This window comes from Hyperolius riggenbachi, chromosome 1 (assembly GCF_040937935.1).
Source record: "Hyperolius riggenbachi isolate aHypRig1 chromosome 1, aHypRig1.pri, whole genome shotgun sequence".
Classification (NCBI taxonomy): Eukaryota; Metazoa; Chordata; class Amphibia; order Anura; family Hyperoliidae; genus Hyperolius; species Hyperolius riggenbachi.
Genome location: NC_090646.1, coordinates 353,578,414 through 353,600,338, shown reverse-complemented (window position 1 = coordinate 353,600,338; position 21,925 = coordinate 353,578,414). Strand labels below are relative to the sequence as shown.

The 21,925-nt window shown below is 42.8% G+C and overlaps 1 protein-coding gene across 2 annotated transcripts in view; it reads right to left on the bottom strand.

The window, feature by feature from the left end:
• Nucleotides 1-21,925, bottom strand: part of INSR (insulin receptor) — a 134,198-nt gene that overhangs the window by 15,379 nt on the left and 96,894 nt on the right. For both annotated transcript variants that reach the window (XM_068234133.1, XM_068234134.1), the window contains exons 8-17: nt 20,354-20,607; nt 20,071-20,238; nt 17,144-17,345; nt 15,204-15,481; nt 13,277-13,416; nt 13,014-13,173; nt 8,943-9,042; nt 7,514-7,581; nt 6,160-6,389; nt 2,139-2,249 (exon numbers count right to left, since the gene is read on the bottom strand). In XM_068234133.1, coding sequence (XP_068090234.1) covers nt 2,139-2,249; nt 6,160-6,389; nt 7,514-7,581; nt 8,943-9,042; nt 13,014-13,173; nt 13,277-13,416; nt 15,204-15,481; nt 17,144-17,345; nt 20,071-20,238; nt 20,354-20,607 — 1,711 coding nt within the window. The remainder of the gene's footprint in view (nt 1-2,138; nt 2,250-6,159; nt 6,390-7,513; nt 7,582-8,942; nt 9,043-13,013; nt 13,174-13,276; nt 13,417-15,203; nt 15,482-17,143; nt 17,346-20,070; nt 20,239-20,353; nt 20,608-21,925) is intronic.

Genomic DNA, 21,925 nt, shown 5'->3' with positions numbered 1-21,925 from the left:
ATCTGTTCCTGCCAAAAATCCATTCCTGCAAATTGCAATGATAGTCTATGAGATCTGCAGATCATCATACACACATGATTTAACTGACATTCATCTGCAGAGCTGCAGATCTGAAAATCCATCCTGGTGATGATCTGCAGATCTGATAGACTATCATTGCAATTTGCAGGAATGGATTTTTGGCAGGAACAGATCTTTTGCAGCTACTGATCTTTTGTGTCTGTACATCATCTGTGTGTGCAGCATCTTGCAAAGATTTTTTTCTGATGGGGAGTTCAGCTCCATAAAAAAAAAGACTGGGAAGGTATGGCTCTCATACTACATGAAGGGTGGTAAGATTGGTCTGTGATCTTTCATTTTCCAAAGACTATAGTCTGATGTGTGTATGTGGCCTAAGTGGATTGGTCAGCTCTCCCTGTCTCCCTGTTTATCAGAGCGGTATGGAAGAATAGATCGCGCTGTGCCCATAAAATACGCCTCTTTCACCCCTCTGGCCCACCCTTGTATCCTATTTACCTCCCTCTCTGCCTCTCAGATCTCGCACATGTGCACCTGTGGGCCGCTTCACTACAGTCCTCAGCAGCAAGATCTGAGAGACGGTAACAGGATAGGGGGTATCACCCAGCATCAATGATACCCGGCGTATAAGACGACCCCCAACTTTTCAGAAGATTTTCAAGGGTTAAAAAGTAGTCGTATACGCAGGAATATACAGTACCTGTCTCCTCCTTCCCACAGTAGAATGGAAGGGAAGTTAATGAGCCACACCCACAACTCCCTCTTCCTAGTGCCTCCTAGGAACATGGGCATCTGTTTCTCAAAACTGTGCACCCCCACTGTATCAGCCCTACCTACCATAGCTTCAACCCCCACTGCAAAAGAGATGAAAGATGGTGGTTGTCATAACCATGCTCCCACCTCAGATAGGTCATGAAGGGAGAGGTTCCACATGCCCTACAAGAAGTGACTCTATGATGCTAGGTTGCAGCACTAATACCGAAGCCCTCCTGCAGAAGACAATGGAACCATGCAGGAATGACAACTGTGACAATACTGCTGGAGCTTTGTGGAGATATTGTGAAGGACGACGACTGGGGGGCCTACCTTATGTTTAGAAAGGGGGGGTGGAAGAAAGGGAAACAATTGTTGTAGATTGACTTTGAAACTGCACTGCCATATTAGAGGATTTAAAACACTGGCACAATGCAAATGTGATAGCCAAGACATTGATTTACTTTGGCAAGACAAGCAACACCCCTTTATTATGTCAGCATTTGACTTCTAGTGTACTTGCTGTGCCTGTGCCTCCCTGCTAGACCTCAAACTAATGGCCACCTGGCTGCATGTGAATGCCACCCCTTAAGGGAAACAGTGCTGCACCTGGAGTGATGCAGATTTCAACAATTCCACATCACTTATTGCCTGCTCTTAAAGAGATTCAGAGCTGAGTCAACTGCTGTTTTTTTTACTTACCCGGGGCTTCCTCCAGCCCCATAAGCATGGATGTGTTTCTCGTAGTCCTCCCGCAGTCTTCAGTTCAGCTGCAGTCAACTCCCGGTACGCGGCTCAGTCGGACTCAGTTTGAGTGACGTCAGCTGGGGCCTTCCGCGCTTGCGCAGAAGGTCCGCGCATGCACAGAAGGCCCCCTGCTGATGTCACTGAGCTGCTTACTGGAGAAGAATGCAGCTTAATGGAGGCACTAACGAAGACGGCAAGGGACACATCCATGTTTGTGGGGCTGAAGGAAGCCCCGGGTAAGTAAAAAACAGCAGTATGACTCAGCTCTAAAGGTGCGTACACACGCACTACGGCCGCCAACGACGGGTCCGTCAGACCCTCCCGCTGGGCGGACTTTCAGGCGACAGTAGCGCGTGTGTACGCGCTGTTGGCAGACTGATTAGGATGTTTGTGAACGATCCGCTCAGTGGATCGCTCAGAAACATTGGCGGCCGTAGTGCGTGTGTACGCACCTTTAGTCTTTTTAAGTCAAAAGCAATTAACATTATATTGTCTTGGTTTATTGCAGTTTTCAGACTTCAGATCGCTAACACCTTTTATTTAGGATTACAGCAGTGTATATCATGCATTAAGTAACATTCCTTGTCATTGTTAAATAACGTAAAATAAAACGCTCTCACCTCTGCATCAGGCCGTAGTGAACGCAAATAACTTTTAAGGTCTCCATGCCCCATCAGTTCCATAATGACCAGGGTAGGCTGACCCTTGGAAACCACTCCAAGAAGACGAACCTAAAAATGTAAGAGATGCAGTTAGACGTTAAGCATGCTATATTCTAGGTGGTGTCTTGTATGTTCAAGTTCAGACTCTGCAAAAATAAAAGCACTATGTTGCATAAAACGTTCATCTAGCAAAGTTGTTTAACAAAGGAAGCAGAAGAGTTCTCAAAATTCTAAGTATCATGAACAATGCTTCTAGCCTATACACCAAGGCTTATTAGATAGTCCTCCCTAAGATGAGAAGGAAAGGGTAGTGCAACCTTCATCAGTATACAGTATTCAGATAAAGCACTTAGTACCAGTGCCATTACACAGTATGTATAAATCATAAGGCTTAAGGGTGACAAAGAGGCTAAACATCTAGCACTCTCACCATTGCAGCATTATATTCAGGTACTTATCCATGCCAGGACATTATCTATATGGTGTTTGTATATTTTCCTCATGTTTATGAGGGTTTTCTACTTGTGTTAGAATACTTCCAACACTCATTCTGGATTTCATGTCATAAAATCAAGCCCCACTACTGAACAATAATGGATTACTACTAGTAGACCTAAGCCCATTTAAAAACGGGCTCTAGGTCTCTCTCACCGCTGCATGAAAGCGCACGCGCGCACCCGTCCGCACCCCCTGGCCCCATCCTCCTCCTGTCCCAACGGCTACACATGCGCAGTAGCCATGATGACCTGCCACGGATAAAGGATTTTCCAAACTATTCTGCATACACCCAACCTGGATGATAACATTTTCAATACTGAGGAGTTGGGGTGAATGAGGACACAGTCGAGGGAGAAGGGAATTTTAAAGGCTCCACTATCCTGTGTGACGGTTCAAGAGTCTGTGGAGCAGAGTACATACATAAGGGAAGGCTACGTACTATATTGCAGTGCTCTAATCCTTTTCACTCAATCTATAGCTTCCCCTATGTCACTGTGTAATTTTTATCTTATTTGTTATGGAAACATTACAGGTAGGCGAGTTCAGCCACCACAGGATAGATGGTGGGCAGAGGGAAGCTCCAGGGGGTTTGCTTATCGGATTGCTTAGTTTTCAAGTGGCATGCAAAAACTTACAGCTCTGGGTAGAAGCATGTTTAGAGAAAAGACAGGCGCCCTTAACGCTTGTTGTGACCAAAGCAGAGTTGTTGGTTTTAAAAGGTGCAGTACCATCAAGTTTGACCAGTAAATCCATAATTTAATCAGCAAATATTGAATTGCAATGGGTTGTCGTCCTTGCAATGGAGCGATCAGCCACACTAACTCAGAACCCCCCCCCCCCCACACATATAATATATATATATATATATATATATATATATATATATATATATATATATATATATATATATATATATATATAAATACTTGCTCTACTTACATATGTATTGTACTGTCCACGTTTTAATTTTCCATTTTGTCTGTGGCCATCTTGAAGCCAATCCTGACATTTCCACTCTTACTCTCCTCTGCCTGATTGTGTATGCATTGCCCTTCCCAGTCTTCAGACACTCCCACCCAGCTATGCAGTAGAAAGTGCACTGAGAAATATTGGCCAATTAGAGAGGAACAGAGGTGTGGGAGGGGGAAACAGGAGAGAAAGAGGCTTCAGCCAATCAGGCTGCATTAGTCAAGTCTAAGGGGAAAGTAAAGAAGAAAAAAAAGAAAACCCAGCATGCCCTGCAACTTCCTTTGTGCAACAGATGTACCAAATAAGAGCCATAGAAACTGGGGAATGATGCTTCATGGAGAAGAAAAATAAGAGTGATTTTTAAACTTTTGGATTGCCTGGTTAGCATCCTTATCACTTGTTTATCAGATAAAAATAAAGAATTGATTTTTGATTTTATGCTCGGCAGCTCCTCTTTAACAGAAGCATGTAAACACGCACTTCAATGGATTTTTAATTCAGCTCATAAATTGACCTAAACATTGAGGTTATGTTGACTGTACTGAAACCGAACTAAGGCAAATAATCGTACTAGGAAGGCACCTAGGTCACCTTACATGACCTAAATTATAGATACATCTGACTTATTTCTGCAAGGGAAATGAGGGACATCTTACTTATTCTTCATGCACTGACTGTTCGATGTACACAGAATTCTCAGTATCATCACAACAGATCTGCAAGGAATATATAGGTTTAATTTAATAGTATTTTGTAGGTAGAAAAAAAACAAAGTCTTGTAAAAGTAATACCTTTTAATGGCTAACTGATAAAGTTAAATAATGCAAGCTTTCTGGGATCTAGTCCACTTCTTCAGGCATATTTCCAGATGTAAGCTGAAGTAAAACACTGATGCAGGTAAATAGTAAACACGAAGATGACAATTGTGCTGGTTACGGTTTAGCAGTTAGATGTAACATGATTGACTTGGCTTCATGATCTTCAGAAACCTGCTAGATTTCATGTGTGCAAGCATGAGCTCACTGGCTCCAGCCTGCTGATCACCTAACTTTATCAGTTAGCCATTAAAAAGGTATTGCTTTTACAAGACTGTTTTTTTCTACCTAAATAATTTGTTTGGCTAACACGGTACAGAAACATTTTTACTACTATCATATAGTAGTATTGTAATCTAATATGTAATACTATAGAAAACAAAACCTTGCTTTCATAAAACAGAAAGAATTTGCGATAACTCAGGATGGAGTGAGCTTGAGATGTCTCCCAGTGCATCACTGCTGAATATATGCAAATTAACCATTGTTACCCTTAGAAGCTAATCACGCCTCCAGAACTGCTGGAATGCAATGATGTGTCGGCTTGTTAATTTTTTACAGAGCCATAATAATCCAACATGCATACAGACTGTTTTGGATTGGTTGATCCTCATCAGTGCATGGCATGGATTTATTTGGCTCTATGGAGTAGGGCTTGTAACACCGAGAGGTACAGACTAACCAGCAAGCTCATGGTGACCCAGAACTCATTGTAGTGTGTGAGGGGCTACAATGGTCCTAAAAGCCCTCTTACTAAGATGCTATGGAAAACAAAAGTTTGCTTCTTAAAACAGAAAGAATTTGCGATAATTCAGCTTGGAGTGAGCTACGAGATGTCTCCCAGTGCCATGCACTGATGAGGATCAACCAATCCAACACAGTCTGTATGCATGTTGGATTATTATGGCTCTGTACTAATTAACAAGCTGACACATCATTGCATTCCAGCGGTTCTGGAGGTGTGTTTAGCTTCTAAAGGCAACAATGATTAATTTGCATATATTCAGCAGTGATGCACTGGGAGACATCTCAAGCTCACTCCAACCTGAATTATCGCAAATTTTTTCTGTTTTAAGAAAGCAAAAACTTTTGTTTTCCATAGCATTTTAGTAAGGGGGCTTTTAGGACCATTGTAGCCCCTCACACACTCCAATGAGTTCTGGTTCACCATGAGCTCGCTGGTTAGTCTGTACCTCTATGTAATACTATATAAATATGTTTATTTAATGACAAAAGTTTTAAACTCGTGTGGCGATAGTCCTAAAGCTTGCAATAGTTACACTCAAGTTACTTTGCTTAAATCTATCACATGTAAAATAAAAAATTTGAAAAAAAATTTATTATAATTTGGATTCAAATGATGTAGGTTGCCAGGCTGCATAATAGATCAGCTGGACTTCAAACTAGGAAAACAACTGCACACTGGGCTTTATTCTTACAGCTAAAGTGTACAATGTTGTGACGGTTATTCGTGAAAGAGGACGACATTCTAACATTTTAAATATATCATGAGTTAGGTATTTTTCCCAAAGCCACTTTCCCACTCAACAGTCCTTGATATATTGGTTAAATGCAATAAAGTTCTGCTTTAGGGCAATTTTGTGCCAAAGACCACCACAGGTAATTACAGATAGATTTATTTATTTATTTAGTTCAAGCATCCCAATATCGAGAATATTTTGGATTCCATTTCTTACCACATGATGGCAGCTGAACGCTTTCATGACTGAAGCCTCATTCAGGAACTCTATCCTTTCCCGAAGACTTGCTGATTCATTCACAGTTTTCACAGCAACGCGCACCTCTGCTTCTCCTTTTATAATGTCCTTGGCAATACCCTCGTACACCATTCCAAAGGAACCTTGCCCCAATTCTCGGAGTAAGATGATCTTCTCTCGTGGCACTTCCCATTCGTCTGGAACGTACACTAGAGAAATGATGTACAAAGAACATGTCACCAAAACAAAAAGAATGAGAGGGGAAGTTTGTGTGCATGTGCGTTTGACAATGAAATCTTGGCTGTTCCTATTCAATAAGCCGATACCTATTCAGTAAGGAGTCCGTGGGCAAGCCCCTTAGTGGCTGCAGCTCTCCAGCGCATCCAAGTCCAACAGGAGAAAAGCACTATACAAATGTTGCCATTATTATTTAGTACAAATCACAGGTTAGTCCAATTCAGTGAATTTCCAATGCTATACCTTATTACTTGACCCCTACATGATGATCTTAATGTTTGAAAACCTGTTGTTTCTACAGCTACTTGTAGTAAATTTAACTTCTGGTCTGAACCTATTTTTTTTTACCTAAGAGAGGCACAAATCTTAGGCCAGGTAACAGGCATTTCACTTACAACTAGAAGTAGTGACAAAAAATGCTGTAAATGTATATCAGTTTTGGTTACAGTGTTGCATACTACTACTCTATTGCAAGGGTAGTTTCTAATCTGTCCAGATTTTTTCTGATGGTGCCACTAAGATGCCTTTTTGTTAGGAAAGGTCGCGCTCTGCATCTACGTCTTCCATCTGTCAGCCCCAATGGCACAGCACAATCTCCCTATCACTATTAATAATGTTGCTGTTGATCCACACAGATGATCGGTTGAAGCAAGGGGAGGGTGGCGAAACGGAATGTGAGTTACAGCAGACCAGGCTGCAATGACGTAGCTGCTGCCCATAATATATAGGTTGAGCCACCCACTGCACACAGACCAGCGCTCCAGGAGCTGTGGAAATGAATGCTGACCGATTTAGAACACCCCACAGCCCAGCCCTTACTCATATCGAAGGGTAGGAGTAAGGGCTGGCAAGATGCTTATATGCTTATATTAATATGCTTTAGCCTGTATTATCTGACACAGCTGCTTGGGGGAAGGAATGGATTCTAATTTGCATGACATATGATCTGAACTGGCTTCTCTTTTTGGTTTATTATGCACCTAAATATTTAACACATCTGTCATAGCAATACCCCATAACGAACTGATTTTGTACAACCAGGTATTTCAAGTGAAGTCCAGATAGGCAATTATTTGAATGTAATGCAAGTACTCACTTTCACTAGCACTTAGATATTCGGGATTAGATGAAGCATATAATGGACCTGTCGGGCCTTCTGCCGCTCTGATAAACAAAAACAACAACAAATAAATATATGACAACTGCCACAAACCTTAGCCATAGAGGATCTTAATCATTCAACAATTTACATTACAGGAAAATCACAGCAATCCCAAAACACACTAGCATATCGAGACCCAGGTCTACACAAAGATTGTATAATCTCTAGCTGAACAGTACCCCTATTTGCACATAAGAGCATCCAGAAGGCATTGTAATGGCCTATCAGCAGTCTCAGAGTCCACAATAGTGATAAAGCGTAATCGCTTTGTTTTTTTGATTTGTTAATATTAGCTTTTGTCAGGTACTCCTGAAGTGGCACTGGACCCAGAGCGTGCTTTTTCCAGTCACTAGTACTGGGGAGCACTAATAGCATTCCAAAGGTTCTAAACGATACTTTAAACTTACCCCCACTTAATTCCAATGCTTCTCAGTTTTGCAAAAATCTTAACTTGTGTGTTCTTGTGAAATTACATTCAAACCAAAATTTGGCAATTCCTCTCTAATCCTGACTAGCCCCGTTTATAATTCCATACACAGTTAGAAACCCTGGTTAACTGAATAAAGATCATTGAACATTATAGAAAAATTGTCAAGAATCACTAGAGCTTGGAATTTTGGACTTCTCCGATAATTAAAATACCTTGTGTTTTATTAATCCAAAAACGCACAAGGGGAGGAGAAAAGGGGGAGGAAAAAAATAACAAAAACATCAGCTTACTTTAACAGCAAGGAACTAATAGGGACGAAGGCTATGCTTTATCTTTAGGGCACATTCACAATACTTTGGAATGCTGTTATACAAGTCCTGAGCAATGTGCAATAGGATATTTTGTGTACCAAAGCCTGGTGGATTTGTTTGATATACTGTATTTTCAGAACAAAAGTATGAACTTATTTGCTGGATAAAGCAACTAAACGTTACTCAGTACTCGTGCCACCTCGTATTTTGCCATATGTTTGACCAGAGATTGGGGACAAACATTGGATCAAAAATGGGGGGGGGGCGCAGGGTTGGTTGGGAACTACAGTATCCTGATGTGAAAAGCTGATAGAGGCTTTCTGACTCCTGTCAGCTAGCTCTTACATGTACTGGCCCAGGAGGGTGAATACATATAACAATCTGTTCATTTTTGTTTTTTGCTTTTTTATGAACTCACATGAAAATGAAATAGATTATTTGGACCTCCATCGTCTCTAATATATATTCAAGCAATTTATACAAATTCCAATAAAATCAATTCTAATTCCAGGCAACACTATAAAATATCAAAAGAACTGAAGAATAGAAATACTGGACAAGGTACAGTTTGTACAGTTACCTGTACATGTAGTTATATATGGAAAGTGTCATTTTCACTCACTTCTTTTTCTGTATCATGCAGACAGTCAGGACGATCAGGAAAATAATGAATAGGATGACTGGGCCAACAAGAATCTTCAGTATGTTACCCGGGGTCTCTTCTGTGAAATGGAAATAGAAGACATCACCTTTTTAGTGCTTAGACAATATAACACTATGGAAAAAAATATGTTGAAAGTGTTGTATTCATTCATCCTAGCATAATTAGGCAGTCAAAGACTGTTTTAACTAGAATTTAATGGGTATAAATGCAAAGGGACTGCTTACTTAACTGTGGGCTCCAGTGCAAGAATTCTATGCTGGATTGAATGTATGGTGCCATGACCAGTGCAATGTCACTGACTTTATGCATAATTTATGTTAAAAGCAGTAACTTCACTTACCAACGTATGTTTAACCCATCCACTTAAAGGAAACCTGAAGTAAAGCCCCATACACACGCGCAACAGTGGTCTTTTATGCAGCACAATTATCAAACAACTTTTGTTGTGAACCAACCAAAATAAGTTGTTTGCTATTGTTCACACCACTGATAAGACTGATAAGACATCAATCCAACTGTTGGATTGGCATCTTATCAGTTCTTTGAACAATAGCAAACAACTTATTTTGGTTGTTTCAACTTGTTTCACAACAAAAGTTGTTTGATAATTGTGCTGCATAAAAGACCACTGTTGAGCGTGTGTTTGGGGCTTAAAGGGAACCAGAGAGGATGAAGACAAGCTCTTATACATACCTGGGGCTTCCTCCAGCCCCATACGCCTGGATCGCTCCCACGCCGCCGTCCTCCGCTGCCTGGTTCCGCCGGTACCGGGTCCCGTCATTGCCGCAAGTCGGCAGGCGGACGCGGCCAATTCTCTGCATCACAGGGGGCTCCCTCCATACAGGTACGCATGTGGTTGCTTACTGCGCAGCCGCATGCGTACGGGTATGGAGGGAGCCCCTGTGATGCGGACAATTGGCCGCGTCCGCCGGAAGTGACGGCGGATCCAGGAAGCGGAGGATGGCGGCGTGGGAGCGATCCAGGCTTATGGGGCTGGAAGAAGCCCCAGGTATGTATACAATCTTTTTTCTATTTTACAGAAGCATTCCTCTCTGGTTCCCTTTAAAAAGGGAAGATCCGCGGTGGGGGTGAAATGCACATCCACTTACCTGGGGCTTCCGGGTCCTCTAGGCCAGCGCAGTACAGCCCGGGGGACGTCCGATGAAGTCAGCGCGCCCGCGTGAGGCGCATTTTGGAGCGCAGAAGAGCCCGACCTGGCAGCCGGCTTGGCCAGGTCGGGTGCTCCACCAGAGGCGACCGGGAGCCTGCAGAGCAGCGGCGAGGGCACGTCCTGCCTGCCACGGGCTGGCGGAAGCCCCAGGTAAGTGGATGTGCATTTTTATTTCCCCCCCCCCCCCCCACCGTGAACCTTCCCTTTAAGAGGGATGGGGAGGCTGCCATGTTTATTTCCTATTAAACAATACAAATTGCCTGGCTGTCTTACTGAGCCTCTGTTTCTAGAACTTTTATCCATAGACCTTGTACAAGCATGCCGATCAGGTGCTCTGACTCAAGCATGACTGGATTAGCTACATTCTTGTTTCAGGTGTGGGACCCCTTCCAAGGCAGACAGATAATAGATTAATAAAAGAGCATATGAAGACGATGGTGCCGCTTCCTATTTCTCCAAGCCTGCTGTAGTCTGGAGTGCTGCCAGACCAACCAAGGCACACTGCAAGATTATTAGCTTGATGATGAACTCCATTTCTTCCACTACCAATGGCATGTGAGACACCAAATGCCAGGGAGTTTTGCCGCTTACCCACGAAAGAGCTCCTAGCACTTCTAATCCTCGGAAAGGGAAGCCGTGAGTAGATGGAGTGCAAAGACAGAGGATTGCTTTTTACTAGGTCAAGCTTTTAAATTTCCATTATATGTATGCTATTTACTTACCCTGATGCAGTCATTTGCTGACAGTTCTAATGCTGGGAATACACAATTATTTTTTTTTGGCAGATTTACTGTCCGATCGATTTCCATTCACTTCTATAAGAAAATCGATCAGAAAAGTGATCGAAATCAGATCGGACCTATCGGAAATTATCTATCGAGCCATCTATCTGCTGAAAAAAACTCATGGTATTTTCCCAGCAAAACCCCTGAAAAGGATCCTTTGAATAATTAGGTGAGATAGTGTATGTGAATGGTATGTGTGGTTGGCACTTTCTAGGGGAACACTAAAGGGGCCCATACACCGAACGATTTTCCCACCGATATACAGCAGATTCGATCACTGTGATCTAATCTGCTGTGAAATCATTGCGCAAACGCTGACAGAACGATCGATTTCTGTCCGAAATCAGTCGTTCCCGTCGATCTGTCTGTGCGGAAGATTTCTATCGATCGCCGGCGGGTCAGGAGTGCGTTGATAGCGGCGTTCGAATGACCGACGCTAGCGGCAATACATTACCTGCTCCGGCCGGCACGTGTCCCCCTGGTCTCCGCTGTCCCTTCTCCGTGCTCGGCTCCTCCAGCTTCACTGAACTTCCTGTCCCAGCAGGAAGTTTAAACAGTAGAGCGCCCTCTACTGTTTAAACTTCCCCGGCAGAAAGTTCAGTGAAGCTGGAGGAGCCGAGCACGGAGAAGGGACAGCGCAGACCAGGGGACACGCGTCGGCCGAAGCAGGTAATGTGTGCGGGGGAAGGGGGCGGCGGCAGCTTCACAGATTGTGATCGGTTTCATGCTGAAATCAAATTCACAATCTATTTGCAGTAAAGGCAGCCATACGATCCCTCTCTGATCAGATTCGATCAGAGAGGGATCTATCTGTTGGTCTGATCTGATGGCAACTTGACCAGTGTATGGCTACCTTTACTCTGTACAATTGCTTTCAGATGTGAGCTTTTTTTTATGCATTTTCTGTGAATTAAGATTGGTTGTTTATTTAAACCCGGCAGATCTATGCTTTTCTTTACCCTGTTTGAACTGAGGTTGTTGCTTGCTTCATAGATGGACACAGAGGATCCATCTTTTTTTATAAGCTTTAAAGAGAACCCGAGGTGGGGATCGTACAAAAATCTATACACAGAGGCTGGGTCTGGCTATAGTGCCCAGCCTCTGTTGCTAGGTGAATCCCCGCTAAGTTCCCCCTGCGCTCCGCTCTCCCCCATAAATTACAGCCGCGCTGGCGACACTCAGCGTGTCGCAGCGGGCTGTATTTACCTCACTAGTGTCACTCACGGCGCTCCCACGCCTCCTGCAGAGCGCCGGTCCTCGCCCACCTCCCTTCCCTCGCCGCTGATTGGAGGGAAGGGCCGCGGGCGGGGACCGGCGCTCTGCAGGAGGCGGCGGAGGGAGCGGCGTGAGTGACATTAGTAAGGTAAACAGCGCGGCCGTAATTTATGGGGGAGAGCGGAGCGCAGACTAGCAACAGAGGCTGGGCACTATAGCCAGACCCAGCCTCTGTGTATAGATTTATTTGTACAATCCCCACCTCGGGTTCTCTTTAAAGGATACCTGAAATAACATGTGACATGATGAGATATACATGTGTATGTACAGTGTCCAGCACACAAATAACTATGCTGTGTTCCTTTTTTTCTTTCTCTGCCTGAAAGCGTTAAATATCAGGTATGTGAGTGGCAGACTCAGTCCAGACTCAGACAGGAAGTGACTACAGTGTGACCCTCACTGATAAGAAATTCAAATTTTTTATCTCTTTCTTGCTCTCAGAAGCCATTTTCTGCTAGAGAAGTGTTTTATAGTTGGAATTTCTTATCAGTGAGGGTCACAGTGTGGTCACTTCCTGTCTGAGTCAGGACTGAGTCAGCCTCTTACATACCTGATATTTAACTCTTTCAGGCAGAGAAAGAAAAAAAGGAACAGCAGAGTTATTTGTGTGCTAGGCACTGTACATACACGTCTCTCTCATCATGTCACATGTTACTTCGGGTATCCTTTAAATTTTGCTATGATTCCATAAACCAAGGTTCTGTACTCCCAAAACATACCCTAACCACACATATGTAAACAAGATATTCTATTAATCTGATTTTGTTTTGTCTGCCATGCAAATGTTTATACACTTACTTGGGTCTCTCACATGAAAGGAAGTGACCTGTGTCCATGAACCATTTCCAGCCAGTGAGGTAGCCCGGACTCTCACACTATAGTTTCCGTGAGGAAGAGTACGCAGCCTTGCTCCTTTATCCGTGAGGTACTGTTTCTGAGACACACACACATTTTCTTCCTACAATAAAAAAGGTGGATGAACAGCATGAGTTTATCATTGATCGCTGTGCAAAAAAACCAAAAACAAAAAAAAAACATAAGTGCATCAACAATTAACTTACTTGAGTATCTCCAAGCCGAGAATATTGCACCTCATACAGAATGGTCAGGCCATTAGGGCTCTTCGGCTCTTTCCACATAAGGTGAATGTAATTATCTGTAATTTCATGAGTAACTGGTCCATCAATATTATCTGCCTTTTCTGTGGAGAGACAGGATTTGTTACAAACCAACATAAGACATTTCCACCCAAAACGTGATGCTAAATCTAAAGATGGCTGAGCTCCAGTTTCAGAACGGTTGCAAGGGCAAACTGGTGACTGAAGCATAACTGACTCCAATCTCATGACACACACAAGGCAGTAGATTTATTTGAAAATTGTTTATTCACGAAATAGATCACAGGTATCTCAGTCAGGAACATAGAGATAGGGGACAAAAAGTCTCATAAGGAGCCACATCCTTCATATCGTTATATGAGTAAATACGAAAATGCGAACATGGAATGTATGCAAGATGATCTGATACCAAAGCCACATTAGTGTTGTAATGAGAACCTACAGGCCTAAGTAGCAGATTCTTTCATTTTGCTGGAAAAAATGCATGGCACAATTTGGTGACTGGGACTAGACGTTAACCATACAATCAATACATTTACCCACTAGACAGAATAGGTTTTAAAATCTAGACTTTCTATTTATACTGTGCCAAAACATACAGTATAAACAGTGATTTGATATAGATTAGAGGCAGGGGTCACTTATGGTGCATGTAACTCTACTGATTACCAGTAGGTGTAGTTCCTGATCAATTACAGTATGTTCTAACCCCCAACACATTTCTCTGAACATATAATTATGTATGTATGTATGTATATATATATATATATATATATATATATATATATATATATATATATATATATATATATATATATATATATATATATATATATATATATATATATATATATATATATATATATATATATATATATATATATATATATATATACACATACATACATACATACATATACACACACACACACACACACACACACACACACACACACACACACACACATATATATAGAGAGAGAGATTTTGTGATTGCTTTCTGATTGCTGTGAATTTTCTTAACAATAGATTTGTACGTTAACTGGTTATTTCACTGTAGTTTGTTGTCCTCGTTCTCACTTTTTTATACACACATTTGCATTACCAAGTACCAATTCTTGATTTAGTCTTCTATTCTAAACACTAATGTATGGTTGTATCTGAATAGTTGTAATGTTATACCTCTTAAAAGGTACCTATCACAATCAAAATTCTGAACCGCTACATTGGTTCTTGGTGGATGTCAATTGTGATGTCAGTCGTAATGTTGACTGCAGTGCTGAACGAAAACCTAGTTGTATAGGGTTTAGCCACTTTAATAGCCAAACCAACAATAGAAATACAGTATTATGTAAAGCATTTAACGTCTACATCTGTTGCAGTTTTATAAACTATGCTTCAAAAACAACAAGTTTCAATTAATAGCTACTGTGTCCAGTTGAAAGTAGTCCATAAGTAAAACATATAATATCCAAAGTTAAGACTTAGGGCCTGTTTCCACTTGCTAATGTGCGGTTCCAGGCGCATCTTTTCATGTTCTAACACAACGCACATGTTCATAAGCAAAAACAGTTTGTGCCTTCCACAGCTGCACAATTTAATGTATTGCATGGAAGTGTGCAGTGTCTGGGACATGCAACCTGCTGTCACTTGTTTTTTACATGCACCAAATCGAAATGGCCCATCAATTTTGCATGGGCTGTCGCTTCTAATGCATTTTTCGGGTGTGGATGGCTAGGTGGAAACTGGCCCCTTACTTTATACATTTCAGAATTACAATCACAATTTTGCATACTCTTGGTTACAAAATATACATACGTTTCAAACAATCATTTGAACAAGTAATTTGTGCAACCTGTTCTTGGCTCACCTTCTGGCATAGTTCTGGCAGTGACATAAGCAGCAACACTACAGCCCAGTGCAAGTTGATGGTTGCATGCATGGATCTCGATTCGATATGCTGTGAAATGCTTCAGGTCAGAGATGACAAATGACTCCTTGTACCAAACCTTCTGAGATAATTTTTTTGGCTCCGGGTCATCAGGAGAGCCAGTTGTTGTTATATTAGACATTGGGGTGGGTGTCAGGGGATCCTGTGCAGTCGCATTAGCAGCACCAAATGATGTATCACGCCGTTTTCTGGAAGGTCTACAATGCAAGAATATAAAATGTCTGATTTGGAGATCCCTGTCAATGCCGTGTACATTCTACAGCTCAAGGCCTAGATCAAGTCATTCAAAATTAATGAATAGCATGTCCTGTAGGAAAGATTCATGTGTGAACTGCATACCTTTTTTACAGTGTTAGGGAATGGCAGGTGCTTAACCCCAATGTTGGCACCGCAATCTTAAAAGGACAACTGCAACAAGAGGGATATGGAGGCTGCCTTATTTATTTCCTTTTAAATAATACTAGTTGCCTGGCTATCCCGCTGATCCTCTGCCTCTAATACTTTTAGACCATGAACAAGCATGCAGCATACCAGGTGTTTCTGACATTGTCAGATCTGACACAATTATCTGCATGCTTGTTTCAGGTGTGTGAATTAGACACTGCTGCAGCCAAATAGATCTTCAGTGCTGCCAGGCAACTGGTATGGTTTAAAAGGAAATAAATATGGCAGCCTCCATAACCCTCTCATTACAGTTGTCCTTTAAGTTGCAGATGAACTGGTCAGCACACCTCATCTTGTCAAGCTCCACTGAGGTTAAAGACCTGGACAATGGGTACTGCATAGGCCAAAATGATCAACAAGACTTATGGATATTTTGAGGTTTACTGTTGGTGAATAAATCCTTAAAGGGGCACTACAGCGAAAAACTGTAAAATGTAAAATATGTGCAAACATATACAAATAAGAACTACATTTTTTCCAGAGTAAAATGAGCCATAAATTACTTTTCTCCTATGTTGCTGTCACTTACAGTAGGCAGTAGAAATCTGACAGAAGTGACAGGTTTTGGACTAGTCCATCTCTTCATAGGGGATTCTCAGCAAGGCTTTTATTCTTTATAAAGATATTCCCTAAAAATGATATAAGCAAGGTGCTGGCCAGCTTCCCTGCTGACTACACAGCTTTTTGGCAGTTGGACAGAGCAACTGCCATTCACTAAGTGCTTCTGAAAATAAATCTATCCCTGAGAATCCCCTATAAAGAGATGGACTAGTCCAAAACCTGTCACTTCTGTCAGATTTCTACTACCTACTTTACAGTTTTTCTGTGTAGTGCCCCTTTAACGTCAATGGGAATCGCTACATTAAAAAAAAAAAAAAAAACTGAAACGGATACCTAAAAACCTTACCTACCGCTCCTCTCTCGGTCCCCACCGTTAAGCACTTGCTCCCCGGATTGAATACTTCGCCTCTGGGAACTTCGGAAATCTTCGGGAGCAGAGTCCTCCTGAAGGCAGGCGGCTCCATACTGCGCACGAGAGACAGAAAGAGCACTCACGCGTGTGCAGTATAGAGTGGCCCGTCTTCAGGAGCATTCGGGCTCCCGAAGACTTCCGAAGTCCCCCACGTCAGGGATTAGAGCAGTATTTGTCCAAATTGGTTGAATACGGCTACCGGGGAGCCAGCGCTAGAAAGGGCACCGGGAGAGGAGCAGGAAGGCTCTATAGGACCCAGAGCCTTCCCTCTCCTAAGGGAAGTATCTGCTTCATTTTTTTTAAAGTAGTTCCCATTGGCTTTAAAGCAGTAAGCTGACTTATTCTTCTGCCACCCCTGAATAGTACATGTTTATTTTTTTCCATCACTAAACATTTAATATGCATGAAAACGGCAACACTGGGATTCTGACATTACCCTTACCTTGGAATAAAGACTACATTGTGCAAATAATTTTCAAATGTTTTCCTGAAAGCCAGGTCAACATGTTCACTTTGCAGCTGAGCCTCACTCTTGGGGCAGGAACAACATGCTTTATTTGTTTCTTCAGTGTCTGTTCCATTGGGTTTTACAGAGTCGTCGGTTTCCTGAGGAGGTGACCATGTTCTGGAGGGCAACTTTAACCCTGTTTAAGAAGAAAAACAGTAACTATTGACAAGAGTGGTCTTGCAGTACTGCCAGTCTACCAATATCAAAAATATTCTGAGAAGGACCAGCATGGGGACTCTAGCGATAAACCACTGTCAGTGAATCCTGGTCTAATTAGAAGACTAATTTAGCAGTGAAAGTAAAATATACCTTTATCCTAAAGCTGAATACTCATCTAATGACGCAGAAAGATGGACGCCCAGTGATGGCCCACAACAACAATTGTTTCCCGATCCATCTCCATGCAGGTGGGTATATGCGATGTCACATTACAGGTGCCAACAAGAGTTCAAGCGATCACGGTACTTTGCGTGGGAGTTGTTGGGGTAAAGGCGTAATCGCACGCCTTTACCCACGCTGTGAGATAGCGGAAATGATAGCTCGTCTATCAAAAAAAAAAGTCACCGGTCGAAAAAATCACGTAGTGGGTACGGGCTTTAAAACTAATCTTTTGCCTAAATTAAGTTTAAGGTTTAAGTATGGTAAGGGGGAGTACAGTATTATGCTGGGAATACACGGGTCGATTCTGGCACTCTATTCTGCGCCCAATCGTTTTGCCCGCTCTAGTCTTATCTTCCGCTCGTTTTTCTTATCTTTTTGTCAATTAACTTCAAAGGTGAATCGAGCTGCAAGACAATCGAACAGTGATCGGACATGTTGGAAATTATCTATCGACCCATCTTAATGGCTCAGAATCGAGCCGTGTATTCCCAGCATAAGGCCTATTTTTAACAGTGTCTCTCAAGCAACCAGAAATTACAATTATCAGGCATATGCCAATCCTCGTAGGTGTCGGAAAACTAAGATTCTACTGTATTTGGACTGAAGTACAGGTAGTCCCCAGTTAACGAACGAGACAGGGATTGTTGGTTAAATCTTAAAGGGAACTTGAAGCGAAAGGTAAATAGGGGCTACCATATTTATTTCCTTTTAAACCACAGTTGTCTGGTTTCTCATTTTCAGGCAGTTTTGTATCAGCAGGTCAGGGGCATAGCAATAGGGGGTGCAGAGGTAGCAACCGCATCGGGGCCCTTGGGCCAGAGGGGCCCTGAAGGGTCCACCCTCTATCACAATATTAGCTCTCTATTGATCCTGTGCTGGTAATAATCACTTCTATAGATGCTTTGAATAGTAGTAATTATTAACAAACTGTTCCAAATCCCCTTCTTGCAACTCAGACACTGTGGCTGTCCTTGGCAGGTTTTGATGTGCCGTATCAATTGTTATGTATAGAGTGCTTAAGGGGGGCCCCATGTAAACCGTGAACCTGGGGCCCATAGCTTCTTAGCTACGCCACTGCAGCAGGTCGTTCATAAGTTGGGGACTACCTATACATATAAATTAGTGACATGACTCTGTAAAGTACTGCAGAAGATGGCAGCACTATTTAAATATACAAAAATAATAATCACAAGAAATAGAACTAGTAGCATAAACTGTCTGCGCTGCTCGGATTACGATACTGATAATAGACAAGATGCATAACAATATTATTGAGCCTTTCTCCTGGCAGACTCAAAGTGCTTCAGGGCTGCAGCTACTTAGGGAGCCTTGCCCAAAGACTCCTCACTATTTTACAGCCTGGCTTGAACTGGGATTTGAACCCTGGTCAAAGAATTAAATCTTACATCAAACGCAGAATTTAAATTGGAGCAAAAATGATGTTACTCACCCTCTCTCAGCTTCCAGCGCCAATCTCTAACCACGCATCCAGCGCCCCATATCCATGGCTACAGTGGCATGTGACCCGCCACTAGTACATGTCAGAGGATCACAAAAAGAGTGACACGCCGTGGCCATAGAGAGGACTATGGAAGCACAGCTGAAGGGAGACTGGAGCTAGAAGCGGAGAGCAGCTGTGTATGCGCCGCTCGCAACTCTGCATAGAGAAGTAGAGGCACATCTGCTACCTAATACTGGGGGCACACCAGGCTACCTAAGCTGGGGAACGGGATAACTAATACTGGGGGCACACCTGGCTACATAAACTGAGAAAGGGGTTTCCTAATACTGGGGGCACACCTGACTAGCTAAACTGGGGAATGGGCTTCCTAATACTTGGAGCATATCTGGCTAGCTATACTGGGAAGGGGGCTACTTAATACTGGGTGCCCCCCTGGCTGCTCATATTGGGGAGGGAGCTACCGAGTACTGTGAGCACATATGGATGCCTATACTGGGTTAGGGGGTTACATAATACTGGGGGAAATCTGGCTACCTATACTGGGGAGGAGGCTCATCAACTACCCCAAACTGTGGGGCAAACTAAGACTAGGGGTGCATTTGGCTTCCAGTACTGGGGGGTGCACATTGGCTACTGGGGTGGAGGCTACTTGATTCTGGGGGCACACCTGGTTACCTATAGTAGTGGAGAGACTTTCTTCATACCGTGGGCACATGTGGCTATCTATACAGGGGGAGGGGGTTACATAATATTAGAGGGCTTACCTGGCTACCTAGATATCGGTTCGCTGTCTACCTTAACTGGGGGTCAAACTAAGACTAGGGGCGCATTTGGCTTCCAGTACAGGGGGACGAGGTGCACATCAGCAACCTATAGTACTCCAGCCCTTCTGTCAAATTACGAACCCTTTGTGGCTCACGAGTCAAAAAATGTGCCAACCCCCTACTCTAGTAGCTGTTGATAAAACAGTGTAAAAACTTTTTACTAGCATCTTATTCCAAAGTTTCATTACACTTACCCTTCAGACAGTAATCCAGGTCAAGCAGCTCACTGTCCTCTGGTTGCTCTTGCCAATACACCAGATAGTGAGTGACATTTCCATTGGGCTCAGATGGTGGTTTCCACTTCAGGATAATTTGAGAGGACGAGTTGGACACAGAAATTGGGTCAAGTGGAACAGAGGGGACTACAAATGGAATATTGAAAAATTAAAATGCATCACAGTGTTCTGTAACAATTACAATTACACACAAAAATTAAAGACCAATAAAATGCATGTGAACTCTCTGTCAAACACCTACTGGTTTCATTTGTCCGGATGTAGATGATCTCACTCTTGGCACCCCGTGCTTTACTATTGTCATCTGACGAATACACTACAGTCTTCACAAACACTGCATATTGCGTCCATGGCTTTAAATTACGCATAAGATACCCTGGAGGATTTGGTGTCTTGCCGTCTGAGTTGCGTGCCGGGGGATCTACATCCACTACTGTCCAGCTGTTGGAGCCACAAGCATCCTGGCCCTCAAACTCAGTCACATTTTGGTGGGGTCTAATAAAATGAAAAATATGTGCAATCATGAATTCCAGCAATTTATTAGTTTGTTTTTGTTTTTTTTTAACAGAAAGAATTGTATTTATTGCTAATACAAAGAAAACCGATCATCATAACAAAACAAGCCTGGCAAGAATGATCCCATATGTCCCCTTTCTATGTAAAGCTACCTTCCCCAATCCCAGTCTACCTCTAGCAGACATTTATGCCTCCTTAGCCTCTTCCATGGCATCCTCCCACCTCTTCTCCAGCAAGTGCAACATATCCTTCTACCAGAGGCAAGGATACCCAGACAAAATACTCTTACCAAATGAAACCTACAACCCTACAAAAAAAAAAAAAAAACTGGACAATTTCCTGTTCTGTACCCTTAGCCCTGCAAAAAAATATGGTTGCATACATGATACCATGTTCTCAAAGTCATTCTATTTCCCTATCAAATGAATTCCGCTGGTGCTGTGTTTCGGCCATGTAATCTGGAAAAACGTAAAAGCCACAATGTCTTGACGTCCTTCGTTTTCCTGTCCTCCTGTAGGATCCAATCCCAGTCGTTATAATGAAGGGCTTTAAAAACAAGGGGCTGTGAGGGTGTTCCTGCTAGCAGAGGCCTCCCAAGTATATGATGGGCCAACTCCACCACAAACAATGCTGATGCAACCATGGGAAATAAGGATCTCACAAATTCCTCCATAAATGTAGTGGGGTCAGTACCTTCTTTCCTCTCTGGCAGGCCTAGCATGGGTATGTTGTATTGCCCGTTTTAATTCTCTGTCTTACAGTTTAGAGACATGGATTTGCAAGGCCTGTACACCTGAGGAAGGGCTACGCCCGAAACATGTCATGTGCTCTGCATACTCTGTAACAGTATGAGTGCAATACAGCTTACTTGGAGATGCAACCTTGTGTGCCGTCTCCGTTCTTTCTACTGGTCTTGTGTATAGCAGAAGTGGTGTACCTGCAGGAATCCGCACCGGCTTCCAGGTCTGGAGTCATAGGCCTGTCTAGTTGGTGGTCTTAGTGAGTCTATAGATACGGTACCACTACTATGCTGGTAGTAGCTGCATCCTTCACCTTGGAGTTTGAGTACTCTGTGTCTGTGATGATTTTGGGCAGATTATGCTACATCTGACCCATGCTGATCTGCAGGCGGTCTCTTTTAGATGCAAGTCTATTCTTGTAGTTGGCAATGGTGAGGCCAATTCTGAGGATGGGTCTTGCTCCAGCTGCTATTGTTTGGGAGGATTTTGGTACCACAGACACCCCCTGCATCTTGCCTACTGAAGCTGACTATCTGACCCATTGTGAATTACCAATT